We start from the raw sequence: 17,037 nt of genomic DNA on the forward strand, positions 1-17,037 counted from the left end.
CATCTGCAAACAAAGACAATTTGAATTCTTCCTTTCCAATTTGGATGCCCTTTATTTTCCTCTCTTGTCTAATTGCTCTAGCTAGAAATTCCAGTACTATGTTGAATAACAGAGGTGAAATGGGCATTCTAGATCTAAGAGGAAAGGTTTTCAGGGTTTTTTTTCATTTTTTATGATATTAGCTGTGGGTCTGTCATATATGGTTTTTATTATGTTGAGGTATGTTCATTCTATACACAGTTTTTTGAGGGCTTTGAATATGAAGGGATGTTGAACTGTATTAAATGCTTTTTAGCATCAGTTGAAAATATCATATGCTTTTTTGTCCTTCTTTCTGTTGATATGGTGTATCACATTGATTGATTTGCATATGTTGAAGCATCCTTGCATCCCTAGTACAAATCTCACTTGGTCATGATGAATGATCCTTTTAATGTATTCTTGACTTAGGTTTGCTAGTATTTTGTTTGGGATTTTGCACCAATATTCATCAGTGATATTTACCCACAGTTTTCTTTTTTTGATGTGTCTTTGTCTGGTTCTGGTATCAGGTAATATTGGTTTCGTTGAACAAGTTTGGAAGCATTCCCTTCTCTTCTATTTCTCAGAATAGTTTGAGTAGATTTGACATTAGTTCTTTAAATGTTTGGTAGAACTCAGCAGTGCAACCATCAAGTCCTGGGCTTTTTTTAACTGAGTGACTTTCAATTACTGTTTTGGTCTTGTTACTTTTTACTGGTCTCTTCAGGTTTTGAATTTCTTCATGTTTGAATCTTTGCAAGTTATATGTGCATAGGAATTCATTCATTTATTCTAGATTTTCCAGTTTATTGGCATATAATTGCTCATAGTACCAACTAATGATCCTTGGAATTTCTGTGGTATCAGTTGTAATGTCTCCTATTTCATCTCTAGTTTTAATTATTTGGGTCTTCCCTCTTTTTTTCTTAGTCTGGATAAAGGTTTGTCAATTTTGTTTATCTTTTTAAAGAAATCAACTTTTGGTTTCATTGATCTCTTGTATTGTCTTCCATCATTTCAAATTCATTTATTTCTGCTCTGATCATTATTTCTTTTCATCTACTAATTTTGAGTTTGGTTTGCTCTTGCTTTGCTAGTTCTTTAAGATGCATCATTAGGTCATCTATTTGAAGTTTTTTTTTTCTTTTTTGATGTAGGCACTTATAGCTATAAGTTCACCTCTTAGTACTGCTTTCACTGTATTCCATAGGTTTTGGTATGTTGTCTATTATTTGTTTCAAGACATTTCTCAATTTCTCAATTTTTTTCATTGACCCACTGGTCATTTGGAAGTATATTATTTAATTTCCATGTGTTTGTATACTTTTCAAAATTCCTCTTGTTACTGACTTCTAGTTTTATTCCTTTTTGCTCAGAGAAGATGTTTGGCATTATTTCAACTTTTTTGAATGTTTTAAGACTTGTTTTGTGACCTGCCATAGGACGGATCCTTGAGAATGATTCATGTGCTGAGAAGAATGTGTATTCTGCACCTGTTGGATGATATATTTCATAAATATCCATTAGATCCATTTGTTCTATAGTGCAGATAAAGTCTGATGTTTCTTTATTTTCTGTTTTGATGATCTGTCCAATGCTGAAAGAGGGATGTTGAAGTATTCAGCTATGATTTTATTGAGATATTTCTCTTTAGCTCTAATAACATTTGCTTTATATATTTCATGCTCCAGGACTCTGTCCTGGTCTGCAAAGTCTTCACTAAAAAGTCTGCATCCAGACATATTAGAACTCCATTGTATGTGATTTATTTTCTCTTACTGCTTTTAAGATTCATGCTTTATCCTTGACCTTTGGGAATTTGGGTTAAATCTGTTTACTGTTCTATTGTCTTCTTGTATTTGAATATTGATCTCTCTCTCTATGTTTGGGAAGTTCTCTGATATTATCCATTTCAATAAACTTTCGATCACTGTCTCTTTTTCTACCTCCTCTTTAAGGTCAATAACTCTTAGATTTGCCCTTTTGAGGTTGTCTTCTACATCTTATAGGCATGCTTCATTCTTTGTTTTTGTTGTTGTTGTTGTTGTTTTTTGCATTCTCAGCCCATGCTGCTTTATTGCTAAAAAATATAAATACACAGGTGCAGAGTTTCCAACTCTTTTAACAGTTCCTTTTTACACCAAAGAATTAAATTTCTTCTTCAAAAAACCCAAAGATGCATAGATTAAAAAGCAAGCTGCCTTTTGTAATACTTCAAAATAATATTCAATGAAATTCTTTTTAACATTATACACCAACAGTGCAATGGAGAATATGAAGGACAGCAAATAAACACAGAGCAACTCTTATTCTTACAAGGCAGTAAGTAAGGTATAATGTGAAGGACAGTCTAAGATAATCTTTCTGGTTATAAGAGATGGGTGGTTTTAAGATAAGTGTCAAGACTGTTACTGTTTAACGATTGAAGATAATGTATTACTAGGATACCTTTCTTACCCCTGGGAGAAAAATATTTTTTCACTGATGGAATGACATATCATCAACAAGGGAGAAAAAAACCTGAAAACTGTCAGTAACTAAGATACCTATTCTGACTTTAAAGAAGGTATAGGAATTAATGCAGAAATCCTTCTTTCTTATTCTTTTCTTCTTTTGTCTCCTCTGACTGTGAATTTTCAAATAGCTTGTCTTCAAGATTACTTATTCTTTCTTCTGTTTGATCAATTCTGCTATTAACAGACTCTGATGCATTCTGTAGAATGTCCATTGCATTTTTCAACTCTAGAACTTCTAATTGATTCTTTTAAATTATTTCTGTCTCTTTGTTAAAGATGTCTAATAGAATTTTGAATTTCTTCTCTCTGTTATCTTGAATTTCTTTGAGTTTCCTCAAAACCACTATTATTTGGGAGAAACTGGCCAAAACAAAGTGGCTGCGGGACTCATGCAAATCTGAAAGCCAATAGGGCAGGCATTAAACCTTAAAGTTCCAAAACGATCTCCTTTGACTCCGTGTCTCACATCCAGGCCACGCTGATGCAAGAGGTTGGCTCCCAAGGCCTTAGGCAGCTCTGACCCTGTGGCATTGCAGGGTACAGCCCCCCTCCCAGTAGCTTTCACAGGCTGGTGTTGAGTGTCTGTGACTTTTCCAGGCGTATGGTGCAAGCTGTAAATGGATCTACCATTCTGGAGTCTGAAGAATGGTGGCCTTCTTCTCACAGCTCCATTAGGCAGTGCCCAGGTAGGGAATCTGTGTTGCGGCTCCAACCCCATATTTCCCCTCTGCACTGCCCTAGCAGAGGTTCCCCATGAGGGCTCCACCCCTGCAACACACCTCTGCCTGGACATCAGGTGTTTCCATAGATTCTCTGATATCTAGGCAGAGGATCCCAAACCTCAATTCTTGACTTCTGTGCACCTGCCAGACCAACACCACGTGGAAGCTACCAAGGCTTAGAGCTTGAACCCTCTGAAGCCATGGCCTGAGCTGTAACTTGTCCCCTTTAGTCACAACTGGAGCAGCTGGGATGCAGTGCACACAGCAGGGGTCCCTAGACCCACCCCAGAAAACTATTTTTCCCTCCTAAGCCTCTGGGCCTGTGATGGGAGGGGCTGCCATGAAGGGTTCTGACATGCCCTAGAGACATTTTTCCCTTTGTCTTGGAGATTACCTTTTGGTTTCTTATTACTTATGCAAATTTCTGCAGCCAGATTGAGTTTCTCCCCATAATTTTTTTTTTATTACATTATCAGGCTGCCAATTTTCCAAACTTTTATGCTCTGCTTCCTCTTGAATGGTTTGCCACTTAGGAATTTCTTCAGCCAGATGCCCTAAATCATCTCTCTGAACTTCCAAGTTCCATAGATCTCTAGGGCAAGGGCAAAATGCTGCCAGTCTCTTTGCATAGCAAGAGTGACTTTTACTCCAGTTCCCACAAGTTCCTCATCTCCATCTGAGACTACCTCAGCCTGGACTTTATTGTCCATATCCCTATCAGCATTTTGATCAAAGCTATTTAACAAGTCTCTAGGAAGTTTCAGACTTTCCCACATCTTCCTGCCTTCTGAGTCCTCTAAGTCTCTAGGAAGTTCCAAACTTTCCCATATTTTCCTGCCTTCTTCTGAGCCCTCTAAACTGTTCTAACCTCTGCCTGTTACCCAATTCCAAAGTCACTTCCACATTTTTGGGTATCTTTACAGCAATGCCTCACTACCTGGTACCAATTTACTGTGTTAGTCTGTTCTCATGCTGCTAATAAAGACATACCTGAGACTGGGTAATTTACAAAGGAAAGAGATTTAACTGACTCACAATTCTGCAGGGCTGATCGGCCTCAGGAAACTTACAATCATGGCATAAGGGGAAGCAAACATGTTCTTCTCCTTCTTCACTTGGTGGCAACAAGGAGAAGTGCAGACTGAAGCGGGGAAAAATCCCCTTATAAAACCATCAGACCTCAGGATAACTCACTCACTATCATGAGAATAGCATGGAGGTAACTGCCCCCATGATTCAATTACCTCCCACTGGGTACCTCCCACGACACATGGTGATTATGGGAACTACAATTCAAGATGAGATTTGGATGGAGACACAGCCAAATCATATCAGTCATGATCAATGGTATTTTAATGTGTTGTTGAATTCAGTTTGTTAGTATTTTCTTGAAGTTTTTTTTTTTTATATAAATATTCATCAGATATGTGAGCCAGTAGTTTTGTTTTTCTGATATGTCTTTCTCTGGTTTGGTATCAGGATAATACTGGCCTCATAGAATGAGTTTGGATGTATTCCCTCCTCCTCTAATTTTTGGAATAGTTTGAGTAGAATTGGTATTAGTTCTTTAAATGTTTGACAGAATTCAGTAGTAAAAATATTGGGTCTCATTCCTTACTTTACTGGGAGACTTTGTGTTATTACTTTGATCTCATTACTTATTATTGGTCTGTTCAGGTTTTGGATTTTTTCTGATTCAATTTGGTTGGTTGTATGTATCTAGGAATTTGTCCATTTCTTCTAGAGTTTCCAATTTATTGGCATATGGTTACTCCTGTTAGCCACTGATGACCCTTATCCTTTCATTTTCTGCAGTATAAGTTCTAATGTCTCCTTTTTCATTTCCAATTTTATTTATTTGAATCTTCTCTCTTTTTTCTTAGTCTGGCTAAAGGCTTGTCAATTTTGTTTAACTTTTCAAAAAAACAACTTTTTGTTTCATGAATCCTTTGTATTTTTTAATTTCAATTTCATTTATTTCTACTCTGGTCTTTATTAATTCTCTTCTTCTGCTAATTTTGGGTTTGGTTTGCTCTTGTTTTTCTAATTCTTTAATATGAATTGTTAGTTTGTTCATTTGAAGGTTTTTTAAATGTAGGCACTTAGAGTTGTAAACTTCTGTCTTAGTACTGCTTTTGCTATATCCCATAGGTTTTGGTATATTGTGCTTCCATTCTATTTGTCTCAAGAAATTTTTCAATTTTCTTTTTAATTTCTTCATTGACCCACTGGTCATTTAGGTGCAATTCAGGAGCATATTGTTTAATTTCCATGTATTTGTATAGTTTCCAACTTTCCTCTTCTTACTGATTTCTAGTTTTATTCCATTGTGGTCAGAGAAGATGCTTGCTATTATTTCATTTCTACAAAATGTTTTACAACTTGTGTTGTGACCTAATGTATGATGAGAATGATCCATGTGCTAAGAAGATCAATGTGTATTCTCCAACTCTTGGATGAAATGTTCTGTTAATATTTACTAGATTCGTTGATCTGTAGTGCAGATTACGTCTTACGTTTCTTTGTTGATTTTCTATCTGGAAGATCCGTCCAGTTCTGAAAGTGGGGTGTTAAAGTCTGTAGTTATTACGTATTGAAGTCTATCTCTCTCTTTAACTCTAATAATATTTCCTTTATATATCTGAGTGCTCCAGTGTTGGGTGTATAAATATTTAAAATTATTATAGCCTCTTGCGGACTTGACCTCTTTATCATTATACAGTGATACAATGATATCACTTCTTTGCCTCTGCTAGTTTTTATCTGGAAATGTATTTTGTCTTATATAAGTACAGCAACTCCTGTTCTTTTTTGGTTTTCATTGGCATGGAATATCTTTTTTCATCTCTTCGTTTTCAGTCTATGTGTGTCTTTGTAGGTGAAGTGTGTTTCCTGCAGGCAACAGATCAATGAGTCTTGTATTTTCATCCATTCAGCCAGTGTATGTCTTTTGATCAGAGAGTTTAGTCCATTTACAGTCAATGTTATTATTGATAAGGACTTATTCCTGCCATTTTGTTATTTGTTTTCTGGTTGCTTTTTGGTCTCCTCTTTATTCTTTATTGCCTTTCTGTGTTCCCCTAGTGAAGGTGACTTTCTCTGGTAATATGATTTAGTTTCTTTCTTGCTTTTTATAGATTTTAGTTTCTACTTTGCTATGCCTTTTCTTCTTTCTTATTTCTTTGGGTTTTTTTGTCTACTATTTTGAGTTGGGTGTATTGGTTGTTTCTTTTCCTTTTCTTTTTATGTATATTTAATACTATGAATTTTTCTCTGAAAAATGCCTTGGCTATATTTTACAATTTCTGATATTTTATGTTTCCCTATACTTGCTATTAAGAAGTTCTGCATTTTTGTCTTAAATTTTTCTGTTTACATAAGAGTTACTAAACACTATGTTGCTACATTTCCAGCTTGCAGTGCTTTGTTGGATTGGTTTTTAGCAACTAGTTTATCGCACTGTAGTAACTGAATATTGCTTATGTTAATTCTATTTTTGGAAGTTATCAAGTATTTCTTTGAGGCATTGCGAAGGTTTCTCAAGTTCAGATATTTGAAAGAATCACCAGACTTCATAGAACACACTTATTCTCTGTGGAACATATAAATTCATAGAGCATACTTAATAAGGTCTTTATTTAAAGATAAAAGACACTGCAGCAAAGGAAACAGTGCAGACAAACACTGGGAGATCTGAGAGAAATCCCATGCACAAATTCTACAGTCATTTTTTTGCACAGAGACCTCACTCTGTCTTTGGATTGTGTAATCACAGTCTGTGTGGGGAATCTTGGCTTCAGGAAACATCAAAGAGTTACAACATGTCAGTCAGACAAGATGAATAAATTCCAGAGATCTATTGTACAGCATGGTAACTATTGGTAATAATGATGTATTTTATACTTACAAATTGCTAAAAGTAGACCTTAAATGTTTTAATGACAAAACATAACAAGTATATGAGGCAGATAAGTTAGTTAATTTGATTTAACCATTTCACAATTTATACATATATCCAAACATCATATTGTACTATCTTCCTATCTTTCTTCATGATATGATGATTTTTTGCAGTGATATGCCTTGATCCCTTTATCTGTGTGTGTGTGTGTGTGTGTGTGTGTGTGTGTGTGTGTGTGTGTGTATGAATCTACTACAGACTTTTTCTTTCTGGTTACCACAAGACTTACATAAAACATTTTATCATTAGAACAGTCTATTTTAATCAGATTAAATCTGAACTAGCTGCATACAAAAACTCTACATTTTATCTTCTTCTTCCCTCACATTATATTTTATTGATACACAATTTACATCTTTTATACATTGTTTACTAATTAACAAATTATTATAGTTATAGTTGTTTTTAATGTCATTGTCTTTTAACTTTTTACTAGAGTTCAAAGTGATTTATGCACTACCAATACAGTATTAAAGTATTCTGAATTTGACTATATTCTTACCTTTATAGTGAGATTTATACTCTCATATGTTTTTATGATGTTAGTACCCTTCTCTTTCAATTTAAGGCACTCTCTTTAGCACTTTTTCTAAGGCAGGTCTAGTGGTGATAAACTCCTACATCTTTTGTTTCTGGGGAAGTCTTTATGTCTCCTTCATTTCTGAAGGACAGTTTTGCTGAATATAGTATGTTTGGTTGACAAGTATTTTTTTTCTTTCAGCATTTTAAATATATCATCCCACTCTCTCCTGGCCTGCAAGTTTTGTGCTGAGAAATCATTAATAGTCTTACAAAGGATCCCTTCTATGTGATGAGTTGATTTTCTCTGAATGCTTTCAAAATTTTGTCTTTGACTTGAGAATTTGATTACAATGTGGTCATAGAAGGTTTTTTGTATTTATCACAGCTCTTTGGAATTTGTGGATCTGATGTTCATTTAATTCTTCAGATTTGTGAAGCTTTCTATCATTATCTTTTTTTTTTTTTTCTTGAGATAGAGTCTCACTCTGTAGCCCAGGCTGGAGTGCAGTGGCACAATCTTGGCTCACTGCAAGCTCCACCTCCCAGGGTTCACACCATTCTCCTGCCTCAGCCTCCCGAATAGCTGGCACTACAGGCGCCTGCCACCATGCCTGGCTTATTTTTTGTATTTTTAGTAGAGATGGGGTTTCACTACCATATTAGCTAGGATGGTCTTGATCTCCTGACCTCATGATCTGCCCACCTCGGCCTCCCAAAGTGCTGGGATTACAGGCATGAGCCACCACACCCAGCTTCTATCATTATTTCTTTAAAAAAAAAAAAAAGGCTTTCTGTCTTTTTCTTTTGCTCTGCTTTCTAGGACTCCCGTAACATGTGAATTAATTTCCTTGTCAGTGTCTTATATGTCCTGTAGGCTTTCTGCATTCTTTTTAATTCCTGTTTCTTTTTGTTTTTCTGATTAGGTAATTTCAAATGACCTGTCTTCAAGATTACCAATTATTTATTCAGCTTGATTGAGTCTGCTATTGAAGCTCCCAATTCAACTTCTTATTTCAGTCATTTTATTCTTCATTTCTAGAATTTGTGTTTGGTTCTTTTTCATGGTTTTATCTCTGTTGAAATTCTCATCTTGTTCCTGTACTGGGTTTTCCTGATTTTGTTTAGTTCTGTGTTCTCTTGTAACTCAGTTTTTTAAAGATAATGATTTTAAATTCTTCGTCAGGCAGTTCATAGATCTCCATTACTTTAGGGTCATATACTGACACTTCATGTTTTGCCTTTGCTGGTGTTATTATTATTATTATCTTTCATGATTCTTGTGGACTTATGTTGGTGTCTGTGCATTTGAAGAAGTATGCACTTCTTCCAGTCTTTACAGACTGGCTCAGTTAACACATACAAGGATTCTAGGTATGCTGCCAGGCAGGGTCTATGAGCAGGCTTATTACATGAGTCCTTAGGAGAGCTGGTTGGTGCCTAGGTTAGCAAGTGGAAGATCTTGGTGCCAGGTTGGTGCCTGGGTTACCAAGTAGAAGATCTTGGTGCCTGGTTCTAAGAGGGTTGGCCTAACAATGAGGTGAGCCAGGTGCCTGGGTCCACAGGAATTGGCCTTGTCCTGAGTCCACTGGCCTTATGCCAGGGTCCACTGGGGCATGCCTGGTGCCTGGGTCAGAGGCTATTCTAGCACTGGAGTGGGCATAAAGCCTAAGCCCATAGTGGTGGATCTAGGTTCTGATCTGAAGGTATCATCTTGAAATCTGTTCTGGAAGGATGATCCTGGAGACTGGATTCATGTGGACCAGTCCAGTGCTGAGGTCTCCTCAAGTGGCCTTAGACCCTGGATCCACTGAAGCAGGCCTAGAACTTGGTGCCACTGGAAACTAGGGCTATAGGAGTCAGCCTGGCATTGGAGTGGACCTGGAGCCTGGGCCTGTGGGAGCTTGTATAGAACCTGAGTCCACAGGGGCTAATATGGCATTGGGGCAAACCTGGAGCATGGAGTTGCAGGTGATAGCCTGGAATCTGGGCCTGCAGGGAATAGTCTGAGTCCTGAGGCCACAAGGGAAAGTCTATAGTCTGGATGTTGGGGGACAGACTGATGGTTGACTCTGTGGGTGCAAACCTGGAGCCTAGGTCCATGGAGGCTGGCCCAGAGCCTGAAGCCACGGAGGAGAGCCTGATACTGGCATTCATGGGGTATGGGGAGTGGCTCATACAGGGTCTGCAGTGATATTGGGTGTTTATTTCACTCTCTTTACCCCATGCAGATGGTATCTCTCTCCATGTTGTACTGCCTGGGCTTGGGGGAGAAGTGATATGGGTAATGTGAGACTATTCTTCCCACTCTCTTCAATCCATCTTTTCTATTTGTGTACTCCACGAAGGTTCTATAATGTCTCACCTGAATTCCTTAGCTCTTGTCAAGGTGTTTTCATGGATGGATAGTTGTTTAAATTGATGTTTCTGCAAGTGGTGACCATTTAAGGATCCTATATGGTCATCTAGCTAGTCACTTTTCCATTAGGTCCTTTTTAATACATTCTATTTCTCTGTTAAAATTATTTACATTTTCATCTTGCCCATCTTTTTCTCTCATTTAATATATCTTAATAGTTATTTTGAAGTCATTATGCCATAATTTCAACATCTGGTCTGCTTCTATCACCTATTTTTTCCTGCTTCTTCATACGTCACATAAATTTTTATTATATTCCCAACATTGTAGAAAGCATTATCTTCCCCTAGAGAGAGCACACTCTTTCTTTGTGAAGCAGATACATGGAGGAATTTATCACCAAGATCACATCACATTTGAGCAGGGTCAGGACTATTTTGAAGCTTTGGTTGGTTTAAGTTCAAAAAGTCTCTCTGTCTATGGCAAACTTGTTCTTCTGTCAACTGTGAAAAGTCTTGGCAGATATCTTTAAAGTTCCTATTCGTCTCTGCTCACCTAAGAAGGGGGTCTTCCTTTCTGGAATTTGAGTTTCTTTTCATTCTGAATCCACACACCTCTCATATCAATTTAAAATATTTGACCATTTATACAAAAAATTAGCTGGGCATGGTGGCATGTGCCTGTAATCTCAGCTACTCAGGAGGCTGAGGCAGGAGAATTGTTTGAACCCTGGAGGCAAAAGTTGCAGCGAGCCGATATCGTGCCACCTCACTCCAGCCTGGGTGACAGAGCGAGACTCTGTCTCAAAAACATAACAATAATAAATATTTGACTATTATTTTATCCATCTTTCTAGTTATTTCCAAGGCATGCATTGTTTCCAACAACTCACCACATTATAACCAAAAGCCAGAAGTAACAGTATTCATTTCTGAAATGTTTTCTACAAGTATTTTCAAACATATCTCTTAGAGTGTTTTTGTTTGTTTGTTTTCTAGCCATCTCCATTCTAAGTTTTTCTACATATATTTTCTCAAATTGTATTTAACACAACCAAACTCTAAGCTAAATCATATACTTTAGATTGATTATAGTTTGATTGAAGAGCTACTGTTTCTAGTACTACAAAGAATGTCTCTTTTCTGAACTACTTGTTACTGATACAAGTTAATATGATGCCTCATTTCTGAACTCTTTCCTATGTGTTTCCTAAAAACAGAGATTTTTTTTCTTATAACTACAATACAATCATCACAGTCACAAAATTAGTATTGACAAATAACTATCATGTAATCCACAGACCTCATCCAAGTTTTATCAATTTCCCAGTAATACTTTTCATAGCAAAATAATTCAATCTAGGATCATGATATTGCATTTATTTGCAGTGTCTCTTTAGTCTCCTCTAATCTGGAATAGGTTCACAGTCTTATTTTCATGGCTTTAATACTTTTAAAATTATAAGCTGATATTTTATATAATTTCCCTCAAATTGGGCCTGCACAATGTGTCTACATGATTAGATACAGATTATAGATCTTTGACAAAAATTTCACAAAAGTGGTGCTGTGTTCTCAGTGCATTCTATCTAGGAGCACATAATCTTATCTCTTTACTAGTGATGTTAATTAATTACAATTAAAATGATTTCTCTTCTATAAAATTACTTATTTTCCCTTTGTAATTGCTAACTATTTTCTGGTGAGGTTCTCAGACTTTGTGAATGTCCCAGTATCTTTCCATTTTCACCAACAAGTTTTATCACCTACTAGTTTTATCATCTGTTAACACTAATAAGTTAGCGATAATCTTAGCATTTTTGCCTGAATTGATGAATTATTTCTTAGCATTTTTGTCAGATGGTGATTTTCCAACTTCAATACTCCTTCAATGTTTATTAGAAGAAATCTAATTTATTATCTGGCAATCTACTATAAGGAAAAGTTTTTTCCTCTCCTTATCTACTTATTTGATTACATAAGTACAAACTCATCATTCCTATTTTGTTCAATGAGTCATATTGATCATTATGACATTTAGTTTGATGTTCAATTTGGCCAGTGAGAGTCCCTTTAAGCTTGATTCAATACCCTTTCACCTTTGCCATCATTCTTTGAACACTTACTTATTTCAGCCCTGGCCTAAATATTCCAGGCTCATTTTGTATTTTCCCTGCAAGGAGCCCTACCTACTTCTTCTTAATGGGCAAGGATATTTAGAAACCAAAATACAGGTGTTAGGTGTGCCCATTGCTATTGTGGTGTTACTGCTCTATGTCCACTCCATGTTAAAAACTACAGAATACATGTACATACAGAAACATTATATTCTTGGCCAGGCGCGGTGGCTCATGTCTGTAATCCCAGCACTTTGGGAGGCTGAGGTGGGCGGATCATGCAGTCAGGAGATCGACACCATCCTGACTAACACGGTGAAACCCCATGTCTACCAAAAATACAAAAAAATTAGCCAGGCATGGTGGCAAGTGCCTGTAGTCCCAGCTCCTTTTGAGGCTGAGGCAGGAGAATGGCATGAACCCAGGAAGTGGAGCTTGCAGTGAGCCGAGATTATGCCACTGCACTCCAGCCTGGGCGACAGAGCTAGATTCCATCTCAAAAAAAAAAAAAAAAAAAAAAAAAAAAAAAAATATATATATATATATATATATATATATATATATATATATATATTCATATTCTCTGATAATCTCAGTCTTTAAACCCTGCTGAATTTTGTTTCTACTAACAGTTCCTTTCTTCCTAAGGATCAAGTTCTATTTTGTGAAAGGAATTTTAGTGACATATTCCCATATATCTGAGATATCCAAGGCTTAGGGAAACCTGGTGGACCCTTATTTTGTCTATGGCATGTTCCCTTTGCTATCCTAGTGTTATGTGCTTTTGCAAAAGGATTTATAGAGCTTCATAAACTATACTGCTGCCTCCAATATGTCCTAACTGAAAGTTCAGAGTACTATATTGATAGTTCTAAGCAAAGCCTTTCAAAATTAACCCAAGAATTCTAAGGCAGTCAACTTCAGCCTTCATGACTCACAGCCTCTTTTCAGTTGCTGTTCACAGCAACTGGGAGCTGTTTCCCCTGACCGAGGGCCGGGGGCAGGTTACCCTGCCCCAACAAATCTGCATTAAAACCACAATATATAAGCAAATAGTACACTAAAAGCCCAGACTAATATATTTCATGTGACATAACTGCACTTGTATCCATAAATCCACACACACACACACACACACAAATGTTTGAGATGGTGTCTCACTGTCACCCAGGCTGGAGTGCAGTAGTACAATCACAACTCACTGCAGACTCAATCTCCTGGGCTCAAGCTATCCCTCCACCTCAGCCTCTCAAGCAGCTGGGACTACAGTGCATGCCATCATGCCCAGTTAATTTTTGTATTTTTTGTAGAGACGGGGCTTCATCATATTATTCAGGCTGGTCTTTAACTCCTGAACTCAAGCAATTCACCTGCCTTGGCCTCCCAAAATGCTGGGATTATAGGCATGAGACACCAGGCCTGGCCAAGAGAAAAAAAATTAAGAAAAATAAAAATAAATTTTTCACTTAATTACGGATCATTTAAATTATACACAGAGAAGGACAGAGCAAGATGGTAGAAAAGAAGCCTACACCATTTGTCCCTCTAGTAGGATCACCAAATTTTAACAACTACATACACACAGAAAAACACCATCATAAGAACCAAAAATCAGGTTGTTCGAACAATCACGGTACCTGGTTTTAACTTTATATCACTGAAAGAGGCATTAAATAGCGTAGAAGAGATAGTCTTGAATTGCTGAAACCACCATTCTCCCATCCTCTGGCAGTGGCCACTTGGCACAGAGACGCTGTGCACTTGGGGGAGTGAGATCACAGCAACTGGGGGACTTGGCATTGAACTCAGTGCTGTCCTGTCACAGAGGAGAGTAAAGCCATGCTGGGCTTAGCCAGTAGCCAGCCATAGCCAGAGGGGAATCACCCATCCCAGCAGCTAGAACTTAAGTTTCTCAGCAAGCCTTGCCACACTGCAAGCCAAAGTGCTTCGGGGTCCCAGGGAAAACTGAAAGGCAGTCTAGGACACAAGGACTGCAATTTCTAGGGAACTCTGGTGCTGAGTTGGGCTCAGAGCCAGTAAATGCCATGAATCATTGCTTTTTTAGAACCTACTGCCAGCATCTTCATTCTGTCCATTTAAACTAATTAATCAACCCTGCATGAAAGAATCTACTTTCTATTTCTCAAGATGTTATAGTATTCATTCTAATATTATAAAATTTGGGAGAAATCCCATCATACACATATTTAAAATATGTTTAAATTTATTTGTAGATTTAAATATTTAATTCTACTTATGTAAATATAACATTACACAAACTAATAAGCAGTCATAATCCTGGATATCAATAGGGATGAGACTAACCTTGGGATAATATTACATATGTGTGTATATAATTATAAGCTAAAAAATACGTATCATAGTGCCTGTAGATTCTAATAACATAGAATGGCTAAAATCATTTTTAAAATATAAAACTAAAGTCAACCAATAACAATTCAGCCATTATTGTTGTTTCATAACTTATTTTTGTTAAGAAAACTACAGTGATTATCTGAAAGTCTTATCTCTCCTTAACATTTTTTGTTATAGGGCTGTGCCAATAGATTAAAAACAATCAGCTTTTATCAATGGATATGTAGAATACAAGGTGATATTTGAATATTTTTGAGGACTGGGCATCCCTCACATGCTGTCTTAATTCATTTTCTATCACTACAACAGAACTGGGTAATTTACAGTGAACAGAAATTTATTCAGCTCATGGTCCTGGAGTCTGAAAATTCCAAGAACACGATGCTGGCCTCTGATGAGGGCCTTCTCACTGCATCATAACATGGCGGAAGATCAAGCAAGAACACAAGACAGAGAGAAGAAATCAGGCCAAACTCATCCTTTTTAGCAGGAGCCCACTCCTGCAATAACTAACCCACCCTCATGATAACAGCATCCATCCATTCACGAGCTCAGCACCTCTTAAGTGCCCCACATCCCAATATCGTTACATTAGCAATGGAATTTCAACATGAATTTTGGAGGGGGATATTCAAACAACAGCACATGCTAAGAGACAGAGTAAGTGGAAAACACTCAGCCAAGTGTGATCAAGGAAAGATGATTAAAACTTTGTAGCGTAAGCCGTGTTGTCAGGAGAAGCTGTGCAGTAGTTTCGCAAAAATGGTGACAAGCACTGTGACTCTCACGTCTAGTACATTGACTAATTTCTTTCACATAAGTCAGAGTTTCTAATGCTTTCTAATTTCACATTGACTTTCCCAAGCCCCTTCTTAATATAAGCCCTACCTCCAACCGCCCCCCGCATCAAATACTTTCCTACTCTCCTCTCAAATCATTCTCCCAAAATTTCTGGTAACTTTCTCCCTATTTTTATCCAATCTGCTTTCTCCTGATATTCCCCCAGAAGCTCTACCATAAAAACTACTTTGCTTCCTTTGCAAAATACTTTAGAATTCTAACTTCAGGCCAGGTGTAGCATCAGAACTTAAGGGCAAGTGGAGACTGCCAGGTGGTACCAGGTAGCAAAGACCGAGGAATCCAACCAGAAGGCAGAGTTGAGGTTTTTCTGACCTAGATATTTACCCTTGCCTGTTAATGGAAACAGGGACACTGGAAAGACAGAGCTTCCATAGGTAGATATGCTGGAATAGAGAAGAGAGTGGTTTGGGGGAAAATGTAAGATGATGGTATTACCATTGGGTAAAAAAAAGGGCCAAGGCTACAAGGAGATATAGTCTAACAACCTTAATCATTCATAATTTTATGAATCATACACTATTTCATCCTGAGGCTCTGCTCCAAGAACCCTCGTAATATCTAAATTATCTCTGCCAGTATTACACCTGTTTTCATTAATGCAGCAAGTCGTTTCTCTCAGAAGGTCGTGGAATACTTGGAACATTCCCTCATCACAGGGCCTGCAAGACAGTGTTGTATAACGGAACAGATACCTCCCTAAAGGGAAGAAAGGCAAATGTGGTCAGTCTGCCACATTTCATCACCTTCCTAGCAATGACCTCTCTCCAGCACCTCCTCAGTTTTCTGTAGACTGGACTAAGCCCCCAGACTGTGTCTGCATTTTGTCTGTGTCTCTCTAGCCATGACCAGGCAGAAGACATCTGCCTCCCACACAGGCCCCCGTACCCAGGTCTGTGTATGGTGAATCCCTCTTCCCACCCTCTCCCATGATTCCAGATTCCCTCCACAACTTGGCTCCAAGCATTGTGGGCACCACTGGTGATATTTTGTGTCTCTCTGTAACACCACCCCCCACCTACCTGTAGTGAGATCACTAAAGTAATAGTGATCTGTGGCACAACTCCTGTTTTTCGAATATAAATTAAACTTCCAGCAACTTTTCATGCCACCGTGGCAAATGGATCCATCAAAGCGTTCACAGGAATTGCAAAATCGAACCCCTGAAAAAGAGAGGCACTTTAAAGAACAGCACTAGGGAAAGTGATTCTGCTTCAGAAGTCTCTTGCCACCCGGAAACATTTATATCGAAGTGGTGCAAACCTCATGAGAAGACAGTTGACACTAGTCCTGGCCTCTGTCAGGGGACCTTACTCCCTTGATTGGGTAACAGCTATGACCCCCAAAGAAGTCAGGGACCCTCCCAAGTCTAGGCAGGAAAGAAGACACTGGAGTATTGAGTGGGGAGGGGACAATGTGTAGAGAACTCAAGAATGTCTCCCTCACTGTGGCATTATTTATCCAAAAACGACAAACCAGCTACACCGTACATTTCCATGTCAGGACTCTGTCTCCTGTGAAGAGAAGAAAAACTTTCTTAAATGATTTCACAGCAGCCCCAAAACCCAAGTGTAGAAACCCCTTTCTCC

General features: G+C 37.8%; 1 protein-coding gene across 6 annotated transcripts in view; it reads right to left on the reverse strand.

Moving 5' to 3' along the window:
• Positions 1-17,037, reverse strand: part of LOC141406858 (prostate and testis expressed protein 13-like) — a 79,028-nt gene that overhangs the window by 21,762 nt on the left and 40,229 nt on the right. For 3 of the 6 annotated variants that reach the window (XM_065529209.2, XM_065529208.2, XM_065529207.2), the window contains exons 4-6: positions 16,939-16,962; positions 16,471-16,611; positions 15,811-16,147 (exon numbers count right to left, since the gene is read on the reverse strand). In XM_065529209.2, the coding sequence (XP_065385281.1) occupies positions 15,954-16,147; positions 16,471-16,611; positions 16,939-16,962 (359 nt within the window). In that variant the 3' untranslated portion in view covers positions 15,811-15,953. Of the gene's footprint in view, positions 1-15,810; positions 16,148-16,470; positions 16,612-16,822; positions 16,963-17,037 lie in introns of those variants that run through there. The other 3 variants (XM_074015577.1, XM_074015578.1, XR_010581067.2) reach the window with 2 other exon arrangements.

This window comes from Macaca fascicularis, chromosome 14 (genome assembly GCF_037993035.2).
Source record: "Macaca fascicularis isolate 582-1 chromosome 14, T2T-MFA8v1.1".
Taxonomy (NCBI): domain Eukaryota; kingdom Metazoa; phylum Chordata; class Mammalia; order Primates; family Cercopithecidae; genus Macaca; species Macaca fascicularis.